The following is a 22,167-nucleotide window of genomic DNA, read 5'->3' on the forward strand; positions in this document are numbered from 1 at the left end:
TTCACATTGGTCATTTAATTGTCCATTTTCATATTTGTTACAGGAGCAAACACTGCGAGGTAGCTTGCTGCACTAATTGTCTTTAAGTGGTGCAGGACAGTTAAAAGGACAAATCCCTGCTCTACATCAAATTTTTGTCCCTTGTTTTCTTTGCCATTTTTGTTGTTTTTTTTTTGACAGGATTGAAATTGCCTCAGACAAATTATACATAAATGTCAGCTTCGGAAACAGGCTCAGGTGACCCTTGTGGTTTACTTACGCTCAGTGAAGGACTTAAGTTTGAATGAAGCAGGCAATTTTCTTGAAATGTAAACACCTTGGCTTATCACCTAAAAGAATCTGTCTGTCTCTGTGTCTTTTTCAAATAGACACTGCTGTCACACCCCCACTGCTGCAAGATGCCTTTTCCAGGTCCTCCATGACCAAGTCCTGTTCAGTGACATGGTTGAGTCGCCTGGAGGTGTTCTTATCTAGGCTGTTGAGAGAAATAGGCTCCAGGGAGGTTTGTGCATTATTTGCTGGGAGCACAGAGTTTCCCTGCAGCCTGTGTGAGTAGGTTTTCCTCCGCTGTCCGTCCGCGGTGCACAGGCTGAACTTGAACACAGCTTGAAATCCTCTGCGGAAATTCTCATTGAAGAAACCGTAGATGATGGGGTTGACACTGCTATTGAAGAAGGCTAGCCAGTGGGCAAAGGGGTAAATGTAAATGTTGATGATTCTGTACTGCTGCTCAGTCAGGCTGGCATAATCGCTCAACATCATGAGGGACCACAGAGGCAGCCAGGAAAGAATGAAAAGCAAAGCAACTATAAGAAGCATTTTAATCACCCTTTGCTTTTTCTTTGACACAGTGTGGCGGTTGTCGTGGCCCGGCTTTCCTCCCGTTGGAACAGCTGTTTTGAAAAGTGTAATGCCAATCCGGGCGTACATGATCACGATGAGGGAAAGAGGAGCAAGGTAGATATTTGCAAACAGGACAGTGGTGTAAATCTTTCTCATCTCCTGGTTTGGCCAGTTCTCTCTGCACCAATAAAATGGGCTTGTTTTGTTGTCATAGCCCAGTAATACCCGAATGGTTTGCTCCTTGGTCACTTGTAGCATCACTCCAGAGGGGCACATGATGGATATGGCCAGAACCCAGATAATGACTATTATCAAGGTGGCTGTGGATATGGTCAGCTTTTGCTTGAATGGGTAGACAATGCATCTGAATCTGCAAAAGGATTAAAAAAAGGAAGATACATGTCCACAAGAGATTAATTGACAGTAAGGAACATATACTTTAAATTGCTCACAATATTATAGTATTTTTTAATGGGACAGATCCAGGTTCTAATCATATGGATAAAGGACTGCACATGCAAATAATAGATGTGCAGATCAGTTTTTATGTAATAGCAAAGCAACAAAATGTAAGCAAATACACAAATAATATGGCTTTTTAAATATTACAAATATGTTCATTTTGAATAAAGAACACTGCCATTACTGTGTTTAATTCCCCTTTTCTTCACTGTGTAGATCTATTTTAAAACAACAGGAGCATAATTAACCCAGCTCCCCTTATTAACTTCATTGTAATCAGTAAGTATACCTGCATCTGTTTTAATAAAAGGCACATAATGTCCACGCCTAAATGTGCACAAAAGCTTTTTTGGTGCTTAAAGCCCACAGAGACGTAGCACGCTGTTTTTACCAAATGATGATAAATAGCTTATTAAAAACTTGAGATTTTCAATGATTGCTCTTTTGAAGTTCTGTGATTTAGTTTTTCTTCGAACACCACTACTTTCTAATTCTATTGTACATTTGGATATTCATGAATCAGCTGATATAGGCATATTTTTTTCCTTTTTTTCTGTAAATGATGTTTCCCTGCAGTCTGTGACAGTTCAACCAGCAGCAGTGCTTCTGATGGTGGCAGCCACATTAAAGTAAGAGCCTGGTGACCTCCTCTAGTAGCTGTGACTCTGCTTTTGGGGTGGCTAATAGGCTTTTTGGCCTTCCTTTTGAAGTCAGACCCATATTTCTTTATATCTGTCACTATGCTGTGCTGAAAACATATATGACTAACCACATGAGTGAGCCTCTGGACAATCTTTATTTGTTTGTTGTGTTCTTTTTAAATGCCACTGCTGAAGCCTTCAAACAACTGCCATTCTTCTGCAGGGTCTTTTCTCACTAGTCTGAAATGGGGGGGTGGGCGTGGTTTGCAGCTCAGCTGCAGGAGAGAGGTGTGGGGAAGGCTTGGGAGAGCGGCACCAGGTGAGTTGATCACCTCACCTGCTGATGATTAATTAAGGACCCTTATCTTGGCAGTAGTGTGCTGGACCCAGGAAGACGCTACCAGGAGTATCCTGCGACCAAGAGCCAGAACCTATGCTGCCAGCTGTCGTGGATTGTGAGCAAAGCTCGTAATAAAAGTGGTGTGTGTACAACGTCGGTGTGGTTACTTGTGTGCTGAGGAAACCCGTCTGTAGCTCGACTTGCTACAGGTTGCCATGGGCCTAGAAAGTACTTGAAAGTGCTTTGATTTACTGAGCAATAAATAGGTCTTTAAAAGTGCTTGACTTTAGCCTACCGGCATCTCTGAGTTTGAGCTGGTCATGGCTGAACTACCAGTGGTAGACTAAGCAATTTAATTTAAAATAACTTTTGTGTAGTTTATGAATGCCTCATCAACACACATGTGTGTGAAGCGACATGTTAACAGTGTGAAAACACAAAGGAGTAGCCAAGGACAGGATAGCTAGACCCCAGAATCATCCTCATCCTCATCCTCACCCTCACATATAATATGACTTATTCAAGAATGTCTATTTGTGATACATGTGAGTATGTTATGCCTTCAAATTATCACAAAATGCAACCTCAGTCTGTACCTCAAAGTTGTATTTAAGAAGATTACTTGAGTAAAGTACTAAGATATATTCTACCATGGTGAGGGAGAAAGGTCATGAAGGACACAAACTTTCAAAAGGTAGACAATACCACTGCTATAAAAATCTATGCAACTGTAAAACTCAAATGTCTAATTATTGGTAGAGCTGGTAGATTTTACTGTGAAGCAGCTGTGTAGGTGTGTGACAAGTTAAGACACTGAGGGGAAAAATACAAACCCTTGATTTAAAATCTAGTTTTTGCACATGTGGCACTTTTTTGTGAGCAGGTCAGTTTGAGACATTGCAGGGAAAAGGATGGAAATCATTACAGCTTAGACTAAACTGCTGATTTCCACGTTAGGCAGGAGGTGGATTGTGTCGAGCTTTCACTGAGAAAGAATCTTGTGATTGTGACAAACACATGCAGAGACATCCAGACCAAGAAATCGATTTCAATTTAGTTAGTGTTAATGTTGACATTAGAAAATGGATGAAAGGGGGATTTTGCTGGCCACTATGAGATGTCAAACGAAACGGGGGTTTCCAACAAACTGTTCTAGTGTAGTATCTCGCTACCCCTTTTTAAATGCTAAAGCTTTAGGTTACTTAACTTTGGTTACATCAGTGACATCGTAACATTAGGCATGTTAGCAGGCTAGCAAGCACACACCAGATTTGACAATGACTTTGTAAGGGTTAATGGCTTAAAAGCATTAAAATGATTATAATATCTAACATAATCAAGTTCTTTATAAATGAACTAACTTCACACATAATTAACAATCAATGAATTAGCAAGTAAAACCAGGAATAACTATAAATGAATACAATTAATACTGTAATAAGCGAATATAAATGCATGATTGTGAATACAGCCCCAACAATCAATGATTGAATGGAGCAGATATATCCGATGCAGCAGTAAATAATACTAAAATGTCATAGTTTGTGGATTAATAAATGGAGGCAACTTTAGGATTTTAAGGATTAACCAGTGAAATCACCTCAATCACCCCACCCATTCAAATCCAATCCTAATCATGTGTCTGATACTTTAGATATGTAAGGTGACTTTGACTTTTGGATGTCAAAGAACTTAAAACTCCATTTGTCCTTTCCAAAGGCACAGACACCCTCTAGTGATTTCAGATTGTGACAGAATGACATTACTGCACGTCTAATGTCTTAGGACTAGGTGGTGATAAAATACCAGCTCATTTTTACTGCTTGGAGAACTGTTGTAACTGCATGGGATGTGTGCATTCGCTGGGCTCTAGTATCAGCGACAAGTTTGTTCCCATCTGTGAGAGTCTGCAGCCATCTCCAAAGGTTTATAGAGCGATTAAGCAGGATTAACATCCAACTGTTGACTTCTCAGTGAACAGAAATTGGGCAATTCATCATGATCGTTCAAAAGAGAACAAGCACCAGATAAAGATGAGAAAGCTGTACAATTTTGCTAACTTGTCTTTCTTGCTAAGTGGGGGAAAGTAAAGGCAAAAAGGCCAAATATGTATAAATTTTGGTGGTTTGTTCTCAAGATTTGTTAACATTGTGGGACTTGCAAAATATCTAGATTTAAAAATTCTAAACATAAATGGTTTTGTATTGTATGTTGAGCAGGGAGCTTCACTCACTAGCTTGGTAACACACTATTTTTTACACTTTATTCTTTGAGGTTCACTTACAAGAACTGAATTGGGTCATTCTGACCCACTCCATGCATAGTTGCTGGCAATTGTTGTTCCCTTTACTCGCGCAAATTTGAGAATAATAATTATGACATTAAATTTACTTGAGGAAGCATTTTAGATTTGACAACATGGATGGAAAAATGTGGATAAAAGCTGTTAACTGACTTAGTAAAATGTAACTGCCTTACAGTAACGTTGACTTGTCACTTCAGTGAGGTAACAAAAGAATACCAAATCACCTTCTAGCTTTTTCTGGAGCTTTTAACCATATGTGTTTAGAAAATGTTATCACACAAATTAATGCGACATTGCAGCCTTTTGCAAGGTTATGCTCTCTGATCGGTTGCTGGTTTTTCACACAAAACACTTTTTTAAGGTGCAATTCAAGAGTAACAGGTGCTGGAAAAAGGAAATGTACTATTATTCTGTATGTAGCAGTAGTAGTAAAATACAACCACTATACCTGTCAACAGCAATAGCGACCAGAGTAAAGACGGATGCTGACACAGAGATCCCTTGGACCATGCCGCTCATTTTGCAGACCAGGCTTCCAAAAGGCCATCCTGTTGATAGGAAAGATGCATTCAGCTTATTTAGTGCTAAGACAACAAGTTCAGACAAAACAGTGGTTCATGTATGAATGCAGACTTCCTTAAACAGATTCACAAACACATCAGTGTACAGGAAGAGCTGAAGGGATTTTGACATAATATCATATCTAAGTGTGTTCTTTGGGAACAGTCCTTAGCTGGTGACTTGTAGCAGAGGTGCTGACAATGTAGGTGTCTTTTTGTGGCTGCCTGAAAATAACAAATAATCAGACTCTCATCAGAACAACCCTGGGTTTTTGTAACACATACTTGAGCATAATTGTCATACACTTTTATAATAAAGGTTGACTGGGTAGTATTTTCACTAGATTTTTGGAGCAACGGTGCTTTTGTATGCGCTGTTGAGCATGCAACACAGGCCCTTATTCATGGTCATCGGAATAGCTTAAGATTTTAGTGTTCTGCCTAGGTTTGTGGAAGACGTAGGTGCAAATATTCTGTCGGGGGTTTTGGGTCTTCACAAAATATGCAATTTCGCATAATTTTTTGTATTTTTATTGCCATATTTGTGTACAAAGGTTGGAAAAGCTAGAGCTGATAACAAAAAAACAACACCCAAAAGTCAACAGTGGCTTCTACACAGTTACAAACATTTTCTCAAGCGAAACAGTGACAGGCTACAGTACTTTTAAACTATGTGTTGGCATTTCTTCAGAATTCTTGTTTATAAATGATTTAAATTATGTGATGTGTTGGTATCAAGCTCAACTCATTATCTCTGTAACCAACACAGCAAAGAGTGCAGCTCAGTGAGTTTGTCATAGGAAGCCTTGCAAAAAGGGAGGAGTGTAACAGACAATTATAATCTAGTTTGACTATCCGGAATTAACATTATATCCAACAACGTCTTTCTGACCTAGTCGCAATTACATTTTGGATAGTCGAAATTGTCATTCAAGATTCTGTAAGGATGTGATCTAGTCTAGTCCCTAGCAAGAACTGAATTACAGATATCTGCAATGAAGTCATTGAAAATGACATTCACGTCAGACCATCCTAAATGACATTGGGCAGATCTGTATTCAGTTTTGACTAGGCCAAATGAAGTTAAAGATATGCTTCCCAACTATTATGACCTGTGCTAATTTATTTGTGCATGCGTTCATGTGTTGTCACGGGCTGCAAGGCATTAAAAAAGAGCGGATTAAAAACCCCTCCCTTCGCCCCTCTGGCTGCTCCCCGACATGGTACTAATTAACTTAACAGTTAAACGGTGCTAGTTCTATTGATTTGATGATTCTGAACAACAACATGGCTCCTGCCTCCCCGCCCTAAAGTGGGATGCGGGCCTAATTTGCATACAGATATCTGCACCGTAATTTCGCTAGTCAAAACTTAATTCAACGATATCTGTAATTAGCATTTTGACTAGGCAGAATGAAAGTTACAGATATCTATGGCAAGCCATTTTAACATTTAACAGCTAGAGCTGGATGTGTGTTGCAGATATTCCTAATTCAGTTTTGCTAGTCCCAAAAGACATTTTAGATATCCGCGAATACATTCTTCCCTTCGATAATTGTCATTTCAATATCCAGCAAAGACATTCTTCTAGACAAATGACCGTCATTTTGCCATTCAATTGTATGGGGTTTATGCATTTACCGGATATCTACAATTCAGTTGCAGATACCCACTATGTGAATTACGATATCCTGCATTGAATTGTGATATCTGTAATGCCCAGTTAGAGATATCTAATTTGATTCTGACCTAGTCATAACTCCAGTTCAAGATATCTTTAATTCCACCTCAATTCAAGATATCTACATGTTCCTTTACAGATATCTTATAATTAAGTTTGACTAGGCAAATGACGTTGTTAGATATCTGTAACTGGAATTATGACTAGTCAAAATAGCCGTTGTAGATATCTCAACCTGGGGGGTTAGGGATAGTCCATTGAATTTAATTGAGATATGCCTATTATGAAGTTTCATGATATTGAAATTAATTTTGATTAAGATATTGAAATTGGAGTTAGCTGTAACTTTTCATCTGCATAGCAAAATGTAATTACAGATATCTTGAATTAGAGTTTTGACTAGCCGAAATTACGTTTGCAGATATTCTGTATGGCAAATTAGGCCCGCATCCCACCCTTAGGCGGGAGCAGAGGCATGTTGTTGTTCAATCATCCAAATCACATAGAACTAGCAAGCTGTTAACTGTGTAGCTTAATTAGTCTGTCGGAGCCAGCCAGAGGGGAAGAGTGTTTTAATCCGCCTTTTTAATGCTGCAGCCCGTACAACCACATGAACGTCCATGCAGCAAAATTTGCATCGTCCCATATTGAGTTTGAATATCTTCTTTTCCATTCTGCCTATCCAAAACTGATTACAGATATCTGCATTGTCATGTTAAGATGTCTGACGAGTTGAATGTCGTTTCAATGACTTCATTGCAGATATCTGTAATTCAGTTTTGCTAGTGACTGACTAGTCACAATTACCTTAGCGATATCTTTGAATGACAATTTCGACCATATCCAAAATGTATTGCGATAGTCAGAAGACGTTGTTCGATATCCTAGCAATGTTAATCGCGGATAGTCAAACATAGGCCGTTTTATTTAAAGGGGCTTGCCCATTAGTAATCTCCAATTTCAGATATCTCTAAATCAAAATAATTTCAAGATATCTATACTTCATATTATGATTATCTACAATTAAATTATGACTATCCTAACTTCCAGTTTGAGTATCTACAACGCTATTTTGACTAGTCATAATTCGCAGTTACAATATCTAGCAACTCATTTCGCCTAGGTCAAAACTATTTAAGATATCCTGTAACGGGAAGCATGTAGATATTCTGAATTGAAGTGAATTAAAGATATCTTGAACCTGGAGTTATGACCCTAGTCCGAATCAAATTGTAGATATCGTCCTTAACTGGCATTACAGATATCTATCAATTGCAATTGGCAGATATCCGTAATTCACATAGTGGGTTCTGGCAACTGAATTGTAGATATCCGTATGATATAACCATACAATGAATGGCAAAGTGACGTCCATTTGTCCTAGGAAGAATGTCTTTGGTGGATATTTGAAATGACATTATGGGAGTAGGACCAGAAAGGGTTTGCGGATATCTGAAATGTTCTTTTGACCTAGGCAAAACTGAATTAGAGATATCTGCAACACACATCCAGTTCTGAGCTGCTTAAAATGTTAAACGGCTTGCCATCACGCGGATCTGATTGGTGGAGTGTTGCCGCTTTGACCCTAGGCGAATCAGTGAGTCTGCACCGAGAAAACCGAAGTGACGATGGTAACATACTACCCCAACGTCCAGTATCTGTTATTATTAGCCATTGTATTTTTCCGTTCAGCCGAGTAATGACATACGATCCTTGTTGACCTACTATCAACACTCTCTGATGAAACATGACTGACGACGCGTGCTCTGTGTTTACTAGGTCTACAGTGATCCGTCCATTTTCCGGTTTTCATTGTTTTTGGGCGACAGGCACAGATTAGGCCGCCGCCTGCTTTATGGGGCGTATCGCCTCGCGCATGCGCAGAACGTACGCTCCAGTTGGCGTCGGTTTGGTTTTTTCGGTAGGCATTTTTTGACCGACTCGAGGAAACCCGGGAGCCGACTGTCAGTCCGGACGCTTTTCTGCCGACCGGTCGGCCCCGTCGGGGTTGGTGTGCGGAGGCCTTTACTAAAAGGTCTTCTTCAGTGTGGGCAGAAAAGGCTAATTACCATGGCCTAAGTGTCTGGCAGATCTTGAGCTGCCTACCAACTGCATGTCTTACATTGCAGCCCACAGCTGGTCCAGCTGTTATATTTCTCTCCATAAAAAGGTTTTAAATGGGTCAATGTGATACTAATACAACACGTGTAATATGTGAATCAAATCTGCAGAGGTTATACAGTGTTTTATGCAGTACAATTACTCACAATAGCTTGTTAAAAAGCAAACTGATGGATATTGGCTGGAAGTGGAGAAAATCTTTGGGTTACATTGTTGCTTTCATCTTGGTCTGAGGTTTCTTTCATGTGGTTGACAGATTGCAAGGGGCCAGTACGCATTAATGCAGATGACCCCCCCATCATCATCAGTTAAGCATTGTGCGCTGTAAACATTTGAATGGTGCATTAGATGAAAGCTATGTTTGACAGACAATGGCAGATTGTTCTAAACAGAGCACCCAAAGGTCAAAACAAGAGGCTCATATTACTGCAACCAGAGACATCGTGACAGAAAGACACACACAATACTCTGTATAATTAATCTCTCTTTTTTGAAGGCACTAAAATCTGAAAAACTTAATGAGCCAACACGTGTCTAGGTGTCCAGTACTGTGAACTCAGCATCACTGTCATGTTAAATTGTCATTCATCACCCGGTCAAATGTCATTGGCTGTCTGCACTCCCTGCTGCTGACAAGCACCACACAGCATGAGGCTGTCATCACAAAGTTTTCCTGGTAGGGAAGCTGGCAGACTGGTGATAAGCTCTGCCCAGTTTCTGATTGACACATTGCTTCATGTTACAGTTGAGTGCTTCAGTTTTCATCTCTGTGACACCCAACCAAGTCTTTCACCTCATGCTCGGTGAGTCTTTCATGTGCCTTTTTGCAAACTGCAGCTTGACTTGACGTGACCTTTTTTCCAGGCATCTTTTTCTCTGTTAGTCCTCTCTGCTCAGATTTGAGAAGTGCTACTCTGACTGTTGTGCCTCCCTTTGCAGCTAAAGAGCACTGCTGTTTGTTTTTTTCCCTTTACGATCCTTGCCATCTTGGTCTCCTCCCTGAGGAAGGTTTTTCTTTCCTCATTGCTCAGTTTAGTCAGCTGTTGGAAAAATGTGAGTGACATTCAACGGGTATGAAAGTAGTCAACTGGAATAGCCGATGGTGCTCTCCCTCCCCCTCCTCTAATGTCTGCCTCTCCACTAGGATATGTCACGTAACATACTTTGGTGGATACACTGAGAAAGAAAATGCCTTACAATAGACTGCAGAAAATAGTAATTTGGTGAAAGATCTCCCCAAGAGGTGTTTTAACATAAAAAAAATGCATCTTACTTTTAATCCTTTAGTTTTCTCCTTTAAAAAAAAATAAAAATAAAATATTTAAAATTCTTAAAAGCACATCTACTTCTCTTGCTCATAGAAAAATCTGCTGGAGGTGTCCAGTTTCCACATCACATTTGGATGTCACAATACATCTCATATATGCAAACCTTACAAACGCGATTTAAGATGAACACAGCAGAATGTGAAAAAACAATCCTTTTGTGTCAAACTTTCACTGTGCAGAATGATGTATGTGCAAAGTAAAGTAACCAAGAAATAGACACTTACGAGTGTTGAAAATGTGTATTTCTTACACATTTGAGTGGATGGAGACTTTTTTCTTGTTTGTTTCTTGTGTGCCATTCTTTTCATCCTGTGCATTACATTAAGAAATTACACTGCATTCATTTTGCAGACACTTTCATATACAGCTACTTACAATAAGTGCATCAATCTTGATAGGAACATGAGCTAGAAGCCATCAAAGCTGGAAGAGCAGCCCTTTCAAACAAGCATGTTCAGTTTAATAGTACAAGTGCCATATTTCTTTTCCATCTGATGCCTGCTTGATTGCTTCTTTCACTGCATTTTCTTTCTTTTTCTTTTGTTGCTTGCTTAGTATTATATATATTTTGCAGTAGTAGCAACAGAGGTAGAGTCTTTTCCCTATTTTTTCTCCTATGTACAACCGCATTGTTCTGCAACATGGAAACATAAACACCTCAAGCGAAATGATTTCCCTTGGTGTTATTGATTTGGCGCCTTATTGTTTAGCATTCAAAGCAGTCAATGTTCTTATGAACTTTGGAGTAAATGAGTAAATAAAAGACAGCAAAAATCAAAACAATGGACTTTTAGCATGCATATTCTACCTAGACATAATCAGTATTTAAAATCTTATATCACATCAAACCTAATCAAATATTATTTAAAATGTATTTCTGATGAAGCATACTGTGCTGTTATGAAATCCCAATGCTTCATAAAATGTTTTGTACGCTCCAGTTCGATGCCTTTCTGATTTCTGCAAGACAAGCTCTGACACCCATGGGGTCTTTAAACAGACACATGCTGTGTTTTGATTTGAGTCATGACCAACAGTCGAATTGGCTACAGCTGAGCGCCGATAAAAAAACATCTCAACACGATTCAGAGGAATTTAAATTTGAATTCACTGTCTAGAAAAAGAGCTGTATAGTTCAAAATACTCAACATCAATTAAATACTTTTGACGTTATTAATGATAGAATTTAGTGTCAGCAATAATTTGATCATTTTTGTATTCAGGCTGCAGCATCAAAAAAGGTCTAAATCTACATTGGCAGGATGCAAATGGTGATCTCCTGTGTTAAAGGCACATGATTTTAAACAGACAACCCATATAGTAATTTTTTTCTGGCCAAGTAGCCTTGGTACATGGGGTGCCAGCTTTGCCAGGTGAGCTACCAGGGTGCCCCATTTATTTGGACTTTCATGCTCCACAGGAGATTAACCAGTAACATCAACAGATACTATGGGAACTTTCCTCCAATGTCAATTTATTACACACAATACCTCATAATCTTATAGCTTCAGTGAAACTGAACTTAGCATATTTATATTCCCAAGGGAACGAGCCCTTTTAATGCCCCCATGGCCTTTCCTAAAGCATAAAAACCAACAATTTCAACCCCACTACTGGCTCCAAAAATGGTTAAATCAGCATGTTTTGCTTTTCTTATTTCTAAATAATGTACTATGCAAATGTTTTATCAATTTGTTCAATATTTTTAATTAGTTTTTTTCCACCAAAAAAAAAAATGTGCTCAGTAGGTGGTGATTTTAGAGCTCGCCCACTTATCTGTTGCTGCACCCTAACCCTAGCTTCCTGTTCCACAAATCTGAAACGTATTTGGGAGACCTCCGGTTCAGCCTATTTTAATTGTCTTTTTAACATGACTCATAATTGCTAATCGCTCACAGTGTGCAGCAACTCTGCTGTGAATATTACAAGACGCTGTATTAATGTTACATGAACAAGGACTATTTATTTATTTTCTGTGGCAGCAAGCGCAACACACAGCTTTTCAGTAACTATTACCTTGTACCCTAAGCTTATACTTAAGAATGTAACTATCCCTCACACACTGGGAAATAGTCACAACAAATAGACTCCATCTTCCTTCTGGGGAAAGGCGGTGTGTATATTTACTATTGTTCTTTAATAAAGCCAAAGTATTTATCTGATTAAACAATTAATCAAAGGAGTAATCAGTAGAATATTTGAATACTAAAATAATCTATAGCTGCAGCCTTACTTCACACAACTGAGAAGTTATTTTGTCTGACTGTTATTTGCCAGTACAAAAAGAAAACAGAGTGCGATAACGCCATTCACAGTGTGGCAGATGTCACTGGTGTCTTCTAAAATGGCTCAGGATGGATGCTTTCTGCCAGAAAGAGATTTTTATAAAACTTGATTCTAAATACAATAATCTATTGCAGAGCCAATAAGCTTTCATTCTTGTTTACTTCTAGTAGCTGCAAGCTGCCCATCATTTGTTATGTCACTGCAGCAGAGATTTAATCATACAAAACACTCTGCCAGCTGGATTTCCCCAAACTCCATGTCAGGATCTGACATATCCCTGATTTAGACAATAATGACAGATTACACTTTTTTTGCTGCTCTGAAGAGGCAATTATTAATACGTCATAGTAACCACTCTAGAATAATTTCTGAAGGTGAATAAGGCAATGTAGTTGATTCCCAGTCACTGCAATGCTTTTGTCTTCCATTTGTCTTCTTATTGTTCTTATATTTAACAAGAGACATGCAGAGACAAGAAACATTTTTTTATTATTATTTTTAGCTGACTTTCCACATTGGGTTAGGTCCAAATCAGATTTATTTCAAAAAGCCTGAGAACCGTGGGCACTGCTCCTGCTCTCACACACACTTCAGAGTGGAGGAAAGAAACAGTGAAAGTTGACAATAGTTGCACAGTGCAGAAGCTTTGAGTAAAAACAGCTGTGTGGCAGCTGACTAGAACAAAAGATCGGATCCGATCAATGAAGCTCAATATAGCCGATACCAATCAGTTAAAAGATGCATTGATTGGCATTGATACTGATCGTTGAGATCGGATTGGGACATCCCTAGTTGCTGATCCCTGGACTGGATCACTTTACCTTTTCCTTAGTGAAAACCAGGGTTATAAGGAACCAGTCTTAGCGCGAACAGTGCTGTCATTGTATGGCAGTTACACTGTAAATGCAACATTGACTTTAAAATTATAAGTTAAAGCAAAAAAAGTTGTCTTCAAGAAAGCACTGCAGCTGTAGACAGCCTATGTGAAGAATCTGAACTCCCAACGACAATCACTTGCCTTAAGAATTGCTCATTTTGACATGACAGAGATTTGTGTCATGGAGAGTCAACTGCCAAGTCCAATCGGCACAATGTGTAAAAAGCCCTGGTCTTATTTATGCATGCAGAGAAGACTGTCTCCTCCATGACGAATCGAAAAAGTCAACTCCTCTGAGCCTTCTTTACTTTTGATAGCCGCAGAAAACAATAGGTCATTTCATGATCATAAGAAGGTTCATGCTGCATGGGATGGCCTCCATGCACGTACACCTTAGTAGTCCATATTAATGCAATTTTTAAATTGGAAAAACAAAGGCAGCCCTGCTATGAATGAAATGATATCAATGATTAGTGTTAAGGGTCAGGGTTAATTAAAGGATTAAGAAGGCTAGCACACCTGTAAAGCAGTTGCTCCAGATAAAAATTAAAATGGTTTATTCTCTGTATGGTGTTCATTTGAGGATATGTCAGGCTCAGTTCTACGGGAATGCTATAGTGTTTACATGTGTACAGTTATGCTCAGATTGCATCAGAAGACATTCAAGCCAATTAATCTATTTGCATCATCAGAGAATTGAGACTTGGTTCTGATACAGACCCTCATTACTTGCTGATGTTTGGCACATAATATTTGCTAATTCCAGATGTTTGTGGATAAGCATTAATTTGTAACTGAGGCTGACAGCAATCAGGTAATTAGGTTATGCAGTATCCTCATAAACGGAAGTGTTTAATTTTTTAACTGTTGGTGGTGCAAAATCAAAAGTCAGGGTATCAATAAAGTTGTTACAGTTAATCCTGCGGTAGACTGACTTTACCCGTATTTCATGGTAAACGATACAGTAGTAGTTGATGAGACATTCCCTCAGAACCACAATTGTCAGATGGAAGGGGAAGGGGAAGGGGAAGGGGAAGGGTCTTTCTAGCCAGATTGGCTTATTTTGACATGAAACAAGACATTGAAAGCTTTTAATTACTGTCCTGCTCACCTGTAATTATGTTGTCAAGAAGAGTTGTGGGCATGCAGAAAATCCCAACCAGGAGGTCACTCACAGCAAGGTTTAGGATGAACAAATTGGTGACAGTCCGCATGTTTTTGCTCCTCAGCACGATGAAACACACCACTCCATTTCCCACCATGCACACGAGGAAGATCAGCAGATAGGACACGATGAAGATGGCTGCTGTGGACGGCTGATGCAGGTAAAATCCAACATAGGTGATGTTGTTCCTGGGCGGGATGGACTCCACGGAGGAGTTGTAAAATGTCCAGTTGTCATACAGTTGAGTCAAGTTGTTTTCAAGTCCTTCGTTCATTTTAAACCTGAAAAATGAAAGCGCAGATGACTTCATGCTATTTCAAACAATGGTAAAGGCATAATATTGAAGGCATAAGAAGAACTTTTATGAAGTGTTTTAAAACATAGTTGTTGTTGACTACAGTGGCTGCCTTCATGAGAAGAGGAACTAACAGAACCAAGGCTAGAAAGTAAAAAAAAAAAAGTTAAACCTTTGAACTATAATTATGACGTTAATAAAAAAAACAATGATTTAGATGAAGCGTTGCTCTTTCTGCTCTAACATCATACTGTGAGCATTTCAGAGGTTACTGTCTTGCATTAAGTGCTGTTGGTATCCCTACTTAGCCCTTATGCCCCCTTCAATTGCGACTGAAGTGTTTTAAATTTCCAGAAACAGCCCTCAGAGAAGGAATTTTACTTTTTTGTTTTGTTTTACAAGAGTCTTGTTTGATTAGTGAATGTCATTGCCAAATATCCTTGCTCTTTGATTGTAATGGTTTATGACCAAAACCTCATGTCTACTGTTACCAGCTACCAGCCCTAATTCTTTTGATCAATTGATTAAACAGTTGTTCTACAGAATATCTGAAAATAGTAAAAATTGCCTGTCTCAATTTCCCAAAGCCTGAGACAAGGACTTCAAGTTGCTTGTTTTGTCCAAAGTTGATCAGTTTATGATCACATAAGATTTAAGAAAAAAAGCGTTTCTAGAAGCCGGGGCTAAGCCCAGACCATCTGGGGCTGAGGTCAGGATGTGTGCAGAATTGGGCGGCCCCTGCTGTTCTGCCTGGACACTACTGCCTTAATTTTATTGAATTTTACCACATTATATGACTACTGCAAACATTTTTAATAGTAATGTTAAGACAATTCTTCTGGACAACATGGACATCTGCAGGGCAACTGAGAATTCTCAAACCTATGGCACCGGTGTGCGTAAGCCTCAATTAGATAATGCGTTTCAGTGTGTGTGAGAGCGTGCGTGCGTGCGTGCGTGCGTATCTGTTAACAGCTAATCGCACATACTTCTACCATCAGCCTAATATTTTTCGTGCATATTCATGTTCATATGCTCAAGGACCTCTTGTGGTTATGATGATTCACAGTTTTTGAAAATTCTTAAAAAACCTATACCATTGATTTCTCTGTTTTATACCGACTACTGACCCCATTACTCCTCTTAACTGGCCGGCCTACTCCATTGTAAGCTTACTAAAAACAGACACATTCAGTAAAAGAAGAAAATTACTATTGCAAACGCAATGCAATGCAACAACAACAATTCAAACGCTGTCTCTGCCCCCAACAGCTGCTTCTGGGGTGCACAGGTGGATTTTTGGAAGTCAACAGCAGGGGCAGTATCTACCTGTGAAATTATAGAGTGGATATGCATCAACAATAGCTGTTGCGATAATGAATCCTGCTCATTATGTCTGATTATAACTACGTGTAATCATGCTTAGATGTTACTAATGTGGCCATGCTTGGGGGCAATAGCAACATTTAGACAGAACAAAATGTATTTATTACCTGTCAGGCTGACCTTCTAGGCTTTACTGATGTTTCCACCTTCAAATATTTCCTTCATTAGCTCTGTCACCTTCTCTGACCGTTTAACAATCCCTCCTTTATGACTGATGCTGATAGAAATGCCTCCAAGGGCTAGCCATTTTTTGGAGTTTGGTTCTACATCACTGACAACAATAAACCTCACAGTTGGTAAAATCGTGTAATAGGCTTACTGATGCTTTCTCTGTGTGAATGAGTTAAATAAAAAATAAGTGTGAATAAAACATGACTGGGCAAATAGAGGGCTCGAGTTGCTAAGGGACGTATAGACTTTGAAAGCTATTTAAATTGCATCCAACTTTGCAGTTCTAATGACTTATTTAGAGACGTAGATGTGTCCTTGTGGTCTTTAAGCGTGATGCTGTGTATCTAAGAATTGAGATAAAGGTAGACCTAATTATGGCTAAAGTAATGCACTTTCTGAGATTTCAATCAAAGTCCTTTTTTGCTTTGTTCTTGCTTTCCCACAGCCTGGACACTGCACATGTGGGTAACAGGCAGCACTATAAGATCTACAAAATGGACGCAGTATAAAAAAATCTAATATCAAGGACATTATCAGAGGGCCTCATAAACAAGGATTTTAAATTTGTACATGTAGAACAATGTCTCCACAGACTTGCATGATGCTTTTTGACTTTTTGTTTTAATTTTTTGTTGTAATTTCAGACAGTAAATGGAAGACAAATACCACTCCTAAAATGTATTTGTGCGTACACCAAGGACATGGTAGGTCCACAATATTCCTCTGGATCAGATTGTTTAGGAGGTGATGAGCGACACACTGTGGGACTCAACCTCATTTTACCCATTTCTCTTCATTTTTGGCCGTAATCTGATATCTCAGATCTGGTCTTGAACCTGGGGTGACAGATGGTTTCAGATGACATCTTCCTGATTAAGCATCAAAATGTGATGATTTAATACTTACTCTGTCCTTACAATGGCTTATACTCTCTAAAACTGAAAAGGATTTGCTATACTTCTATGTCCCTACGGGGTTTAAATGAGTCAGTTCTACTAGAGTAAGTGTGCCTATGGATGCTTGAGCTGTATTAGATATAATCAGCTAGTAAGTAGTCTTTAGTATGTATGAGGCAATACATTTACTAGTATCTCAAGTCTGTTTCTGTATTAATGTACAGACCTACAATAAGATTAATCAATGTAGATCCTACTATAAAACACAATCTTGCTAATGTTGATCACAAAATCCATGTCATTAGTCATTAATTATGTCATTAGCAATGCCTTAATTGCTAATGACAAAGAAATTGAGTCTTCCTCCGTATCCATTTTTTTTTATTCATAAGATTCAGTGATTTGCTCAGTGAGTCTACTGCTGATATAATAGAAGTTCCCCTTTCACCCACAGCTGGTGAATTTGTATTACAATTGTTTGACCAGAGAGGAATCATTGTGGTGTGTTAAGATAGTTCTTGCTCTCTTTAAAATTTCAGTCTTCCTGTTATTTGGTAAAATGTTTGTATTGTAAAAGTGCAGTTAACATCAGTCATTCCAGGGCTTTAATGGAAATCATTAGTATCCAGTGAAAGGTCTAAGGTATAAAGGTTTCAGAAGCTTTTTCTACCCTAAGAGGAATAACATTCTATGGAGACACTTAATAACTCAAATTCATCAATCTCCTTCTGACAACTACAAGCTTCTCATCATGTCGAGTTTCCCTGATGTTATTGCACTACTTCAGTCTCACAGAATAGCTTCTACGGGCTTAAAGCTAACACTGTCTAGATGTCCCAAAGATGACAAAACACGATTGTGTACAGCAATGACTATCACTGTTCACATATCTCATAAATCATTTTAACTGTCCCTCACCACCAATTAACATAAATAATCTATCACCTGCCAGCAAATTCATCTTCAGATAAACATGAGCGTACCCAAAAAAAAGAGAGAGAAGACAGCAAGAAAATCCCAGAATGTGCATGTTCACCAGCCCTCTATAATCTTAATCCTACTTTAATTCCACTTAATTTCTTTGTTCTGTCACTTTCCTAAGATAAAATGAGTACTGTGATCACAGTATGTATGTTTGTGTCTTTCAAGGCTACACTAAGCATGCTTGTTTGTCCTCAGTTTGAAATGTGCATATCCCCCTCTAACAACATCCATGTTATTTAATGGCCACAGTGAGGGGATGCCAGCAGATGTTTAGAGGCTCATTGCATGCAGTGAAACAAGACCAGTAATGCCACTGATTTCCCCTCAGCACCACTCAATGCAGTTGGTATGCAGTTATTCGTCTCATTCACTTCTACCAGCAGCAGGCGGGACCTGCACTGGTGGATCAATGTATAGACCAGAGCAGTGTTGGCACAAAAGAGCAGTCTCTGCGCTTCACATGCGCTGATGGGAATGAACTGCTTACAGTGCTATTTCGATTCTGATTGGAATGAGATTGGGATTGTGATCAGGGTGCAAACTTGAGGAGCTGACTGAATAACATGCATGACTGACCACTTCTGGACAAAGAGGTTTCTGTGTCCAAATGAGACTGGCGCATCAAAGCCAAAGAAACTGTCAGGACAGAGAGCAGGATGGAGAATCGGACAGGAGCGAGACACTTGAGTTACTGACCTGAAAGCTCTGCGCATTGATTGCCTAAAACAAGCCTATAATGAGCTTTGGTTGCAGTGAGTCCGAAGTTAAGGAATTCGATCAAAAGATGATTTTTAATTTGTTTTAATGAATTTCACTGTCAAGTATCCAGCTGTAGCCACACCTGTGGCACCTGGCGTTTCTTTATTTGTACTGTTTAGACGGTAAAATAACGCTAATAAACTTGTCTTACCTTATTTTATTTCAAATCAAACTGGCGATGGGCTGTGTGCTTTGAGGGTAAAAAATGTCCACTTTCCTCTGACTAGACATACGTACATCAGAGAGAAAAACAATACGCAGACCACCGTGGAATAAAAATAGATTCAAACTCCGTTCCCCCTGCAGTCTTCAGTATCAGTCCGGTTTCATGTGCGTCGCTGGGAAGCGCTTCATGTGGCACAGGATGCGCTCAGCCAGCCGCTCAGAGCGCAAGTGGAGGATTTACAGCCGGAGCCGTCCGTATTTGATGCGGTGACGTCGGGAGTGAAGGGGGTGGGATGAAAGCTGGATGAGCGGGCTAACGGTTGAGTGATACCCCCCCGATCTCGTCCAGCTGCTGTCTCTGAAATGTCAAGAGTCTGCTATTTAAAAAAAAAAAAAGTCTAATGTGACGATGATAGTGAGAAGGCAGGTCACAGATGGTCGCCGGGCACAGATTCCACTGTATTTGATTGTAAACACAAACAGAATTAACGCCCACTGCAAACACACACACACACACACACACACACGCACATTAGAGCAACTGAATTCTGTCTGAAATATACAAATAAATTAAATGTGAAGCAGGCCAACATGCCCCCAGTTGCCAGAATTTAGTGGAACAATTAAATGCGAAATTAAATTGGTTTCAAAATGAACCATTAATTGAGCCCGTCATTCTCTCTAATATTGATAATAAACAATAAACTCCTGTATTCATTATTTTAAACTATATTAATATAAAGTATAGCCTGCAGCAAGTAAAAAGAAAACTATCTTTAATTTAAATGATCGAATTACATTTGTCTAATTCATAATGAATGTAGCTCCTGAGATGTCTCATTTTAATAGTTAATAGATACCTATCACGATGACCATAATTAATTTAATTTCAAATGAAATACTGGTTTGGTATTGGTATAATGCCTGAAAAGCAGGGAGAATTTTAGTTTTTGAGCAGTATTATATCTGGTTCGGAACAAAGCTTTGATGGCTGCTGCAGCTGTCATCCTGTTTACCGCACCTCAAACAACATCACAGAGGGTTTAAAAGTTCAGTATGAAACGGAACAAAGAGATGTAGACGGGAGTTGTGAGGTCTGAAGGGTGCAAATGTGCAGAAATCTGATGATGAATGGCCGCAGGCAGCAGCTGGCTGCACACAGTGCACTTTGCTAAAAGTAACCTCGCTGTCAGCTTTTGCTGCTTTTAGCTACATCTCAATGAATTGCAGTCTCACCAAGAGATTGTTTTAATCTGTCTCCATCCACCCAACCCATCCAGTATAAAAACTAGGACTAATTATAAAAAGAACAGAAGAATCCTGGTAGTAGTACAGGTAAAAATACAGTTTTAAAAGTAGATTGTAAAGTAATTATGCAATTTTCAGTTTTGGCCATTATTAGAGCATCCTGATGGTTTAGGGGTTTAAGGTGCTGACCATGCCACTGTGTCACTGGTCTTTGTTCCCGTCATTACTGTGGGATAGAAAATAAAAACAAAAACCCTCTGTTTCTTCAAATTGGACCAACAGTGCAAAACCTAAAGAAATTTGTAATTATATAAAACAGAGAAAAGCAGCAAATCCTCACATTTGAGAAGCTGGAACTGGCGAATGTTCTGCTTTTAAATTATATTACTTGTAATGATTTTATTCTGATGAGAATTTAATCAAATTATTTTTTTCTCTATTAATAATTTGATCCATAAAATAGTTGACCATCCAAATGTATCTTCCTAAATTTAATCCAATATTGGCTTGTTTTGTCTGATCCATAGTTAAAAACCCAAAGACATAACAATGACATGCTAAAACGGCGAAGTTTAACAGGTATAATGTTTATCAGCTTAGTTTAGCACGTTGCAGTACAGCTGAGGCTGTTGGGAATTTCATTACAGTCATTCATTTCAGTTTTGCAGGTGTTGGGTCTTAAATCAAAGGATATTGGACGAATAAAAATGTTGACCCAATAATGCGGTTGCTGAAAAAGGGAGGATCACAAAAGCTGTTACAATTCACCCTGAGGGGGGGGACATGAGTGTCTGGACCAAATTTGATCTCAATCCATCCTATAGTTATTGAGACGTTTCAGTCTGGACCAAAGTGGTGGACCGATTGTTTTTTTCTTTTTGTTAAGGTTAGTGAGGGGTGTGGGTCTACCCAGTAGCTCACCGAGTAGAGCAAATACCATGTTTTAAGGCTGAGTCCTTACTGCAGCGGCACAGGTTCAAGTCCAGGTTCTTTGTTGCATGTCACCCACTCTCTATCTGGCCTATTCTGTCTCTCTCTACAGCCCTGTCAACTCAAGCGAAATGCCGCAAAAACTTGCTATAAAGAAGAACCTCACATTAGGAAACTCATTAATGTAGTTGGGAATTAGGCCGTGGCTATTAGAGTTTTCTCAGCCTTCTCTTGAGTCCATCTTTTGAGCTCCACCTGCAGTAGAGGAGAGTGGCTGATAGACATTCAGACATATCATCACTGCTGCTGGGTTGACGGTACATCAGTGCTGTATTCATGAAGCCAACTCAGCTGAAGTCTGGCAGATTTTGTTGACTGAAATGTGAACAAATTCTGATGAACCTGAGTAGAGCGGAGTGCATTAATAGACACATGGTGGCGATGGGAACGGTGACATGGTGTTAACTTCTCAGCTTGCCAGCGGCATGCCAGGGGCACATCACCATCAGACTGAAAAAGATCCTAAAAGAAACTGTACCTTTTTCTTGTGATAGATGGAAAGAATCATAGAAGAGACAGAAGTGCAGTTGTTCTTGTCGAGGAGGAAGGTTTGACTTCCCAGGTAACGTTTCCTGTATGTGAGTGTTTTAGAGGAGACAAGGGTTTTTTCTGGAAAAACATGTATAATTGAATTTTTCAGTCAACAGTTCCCACCATGAGCAAG

General features: G+C 39.2%; 1 protein-coding gene across 1 annotated transcript; it reads right to left on the minus strand.

Moving 5' to 3' along the window:
* Nucleotides 1-238: 238 nt before the first annotated feature.
* npffr2a (neuropeptide FF receptor 2a) lies at nucleotides 239-14,883 on the minus strand. The gene is made up of 3 exons (XM_035658750.1): nucleotides 14,556-14,883; nucleotides 5,040-5,139; nucleotides 239-1,213 (listed from the first exon to the last, which is right to left on the minus strand). The coding sequence occupies exons 1-3, from the start codon at nucleotides 14,881-14,883 to the stop codon at nucleotides 361-363; spliced, it is 1,281 nt and encodes a 426-aa protein (XP_035514643.1). The 3' UTR covers nucleotides 239-360.
* Between the last annotated feature and the right edge of the window lie 7,284 nt (nucleotides 14,884-22,167).

The sequence above is a fragment of the Morone saxatilis genome, unplaced genomic scaffold (assembly GCF_004916995.1).
Source record: "Morone saxatilis isolate NCDOM2014 unplaced genomic scaffold, NCSU_SB_2.0 Contig16, whole genome shotgun sequence".
In the NCBI taxonomy this organism is placed as follows: domain Eukaryota; kingdom Metazoa; phylum Chordata; class Actinopteri; family Moronidae; genus Morone; species Morone saxatilis.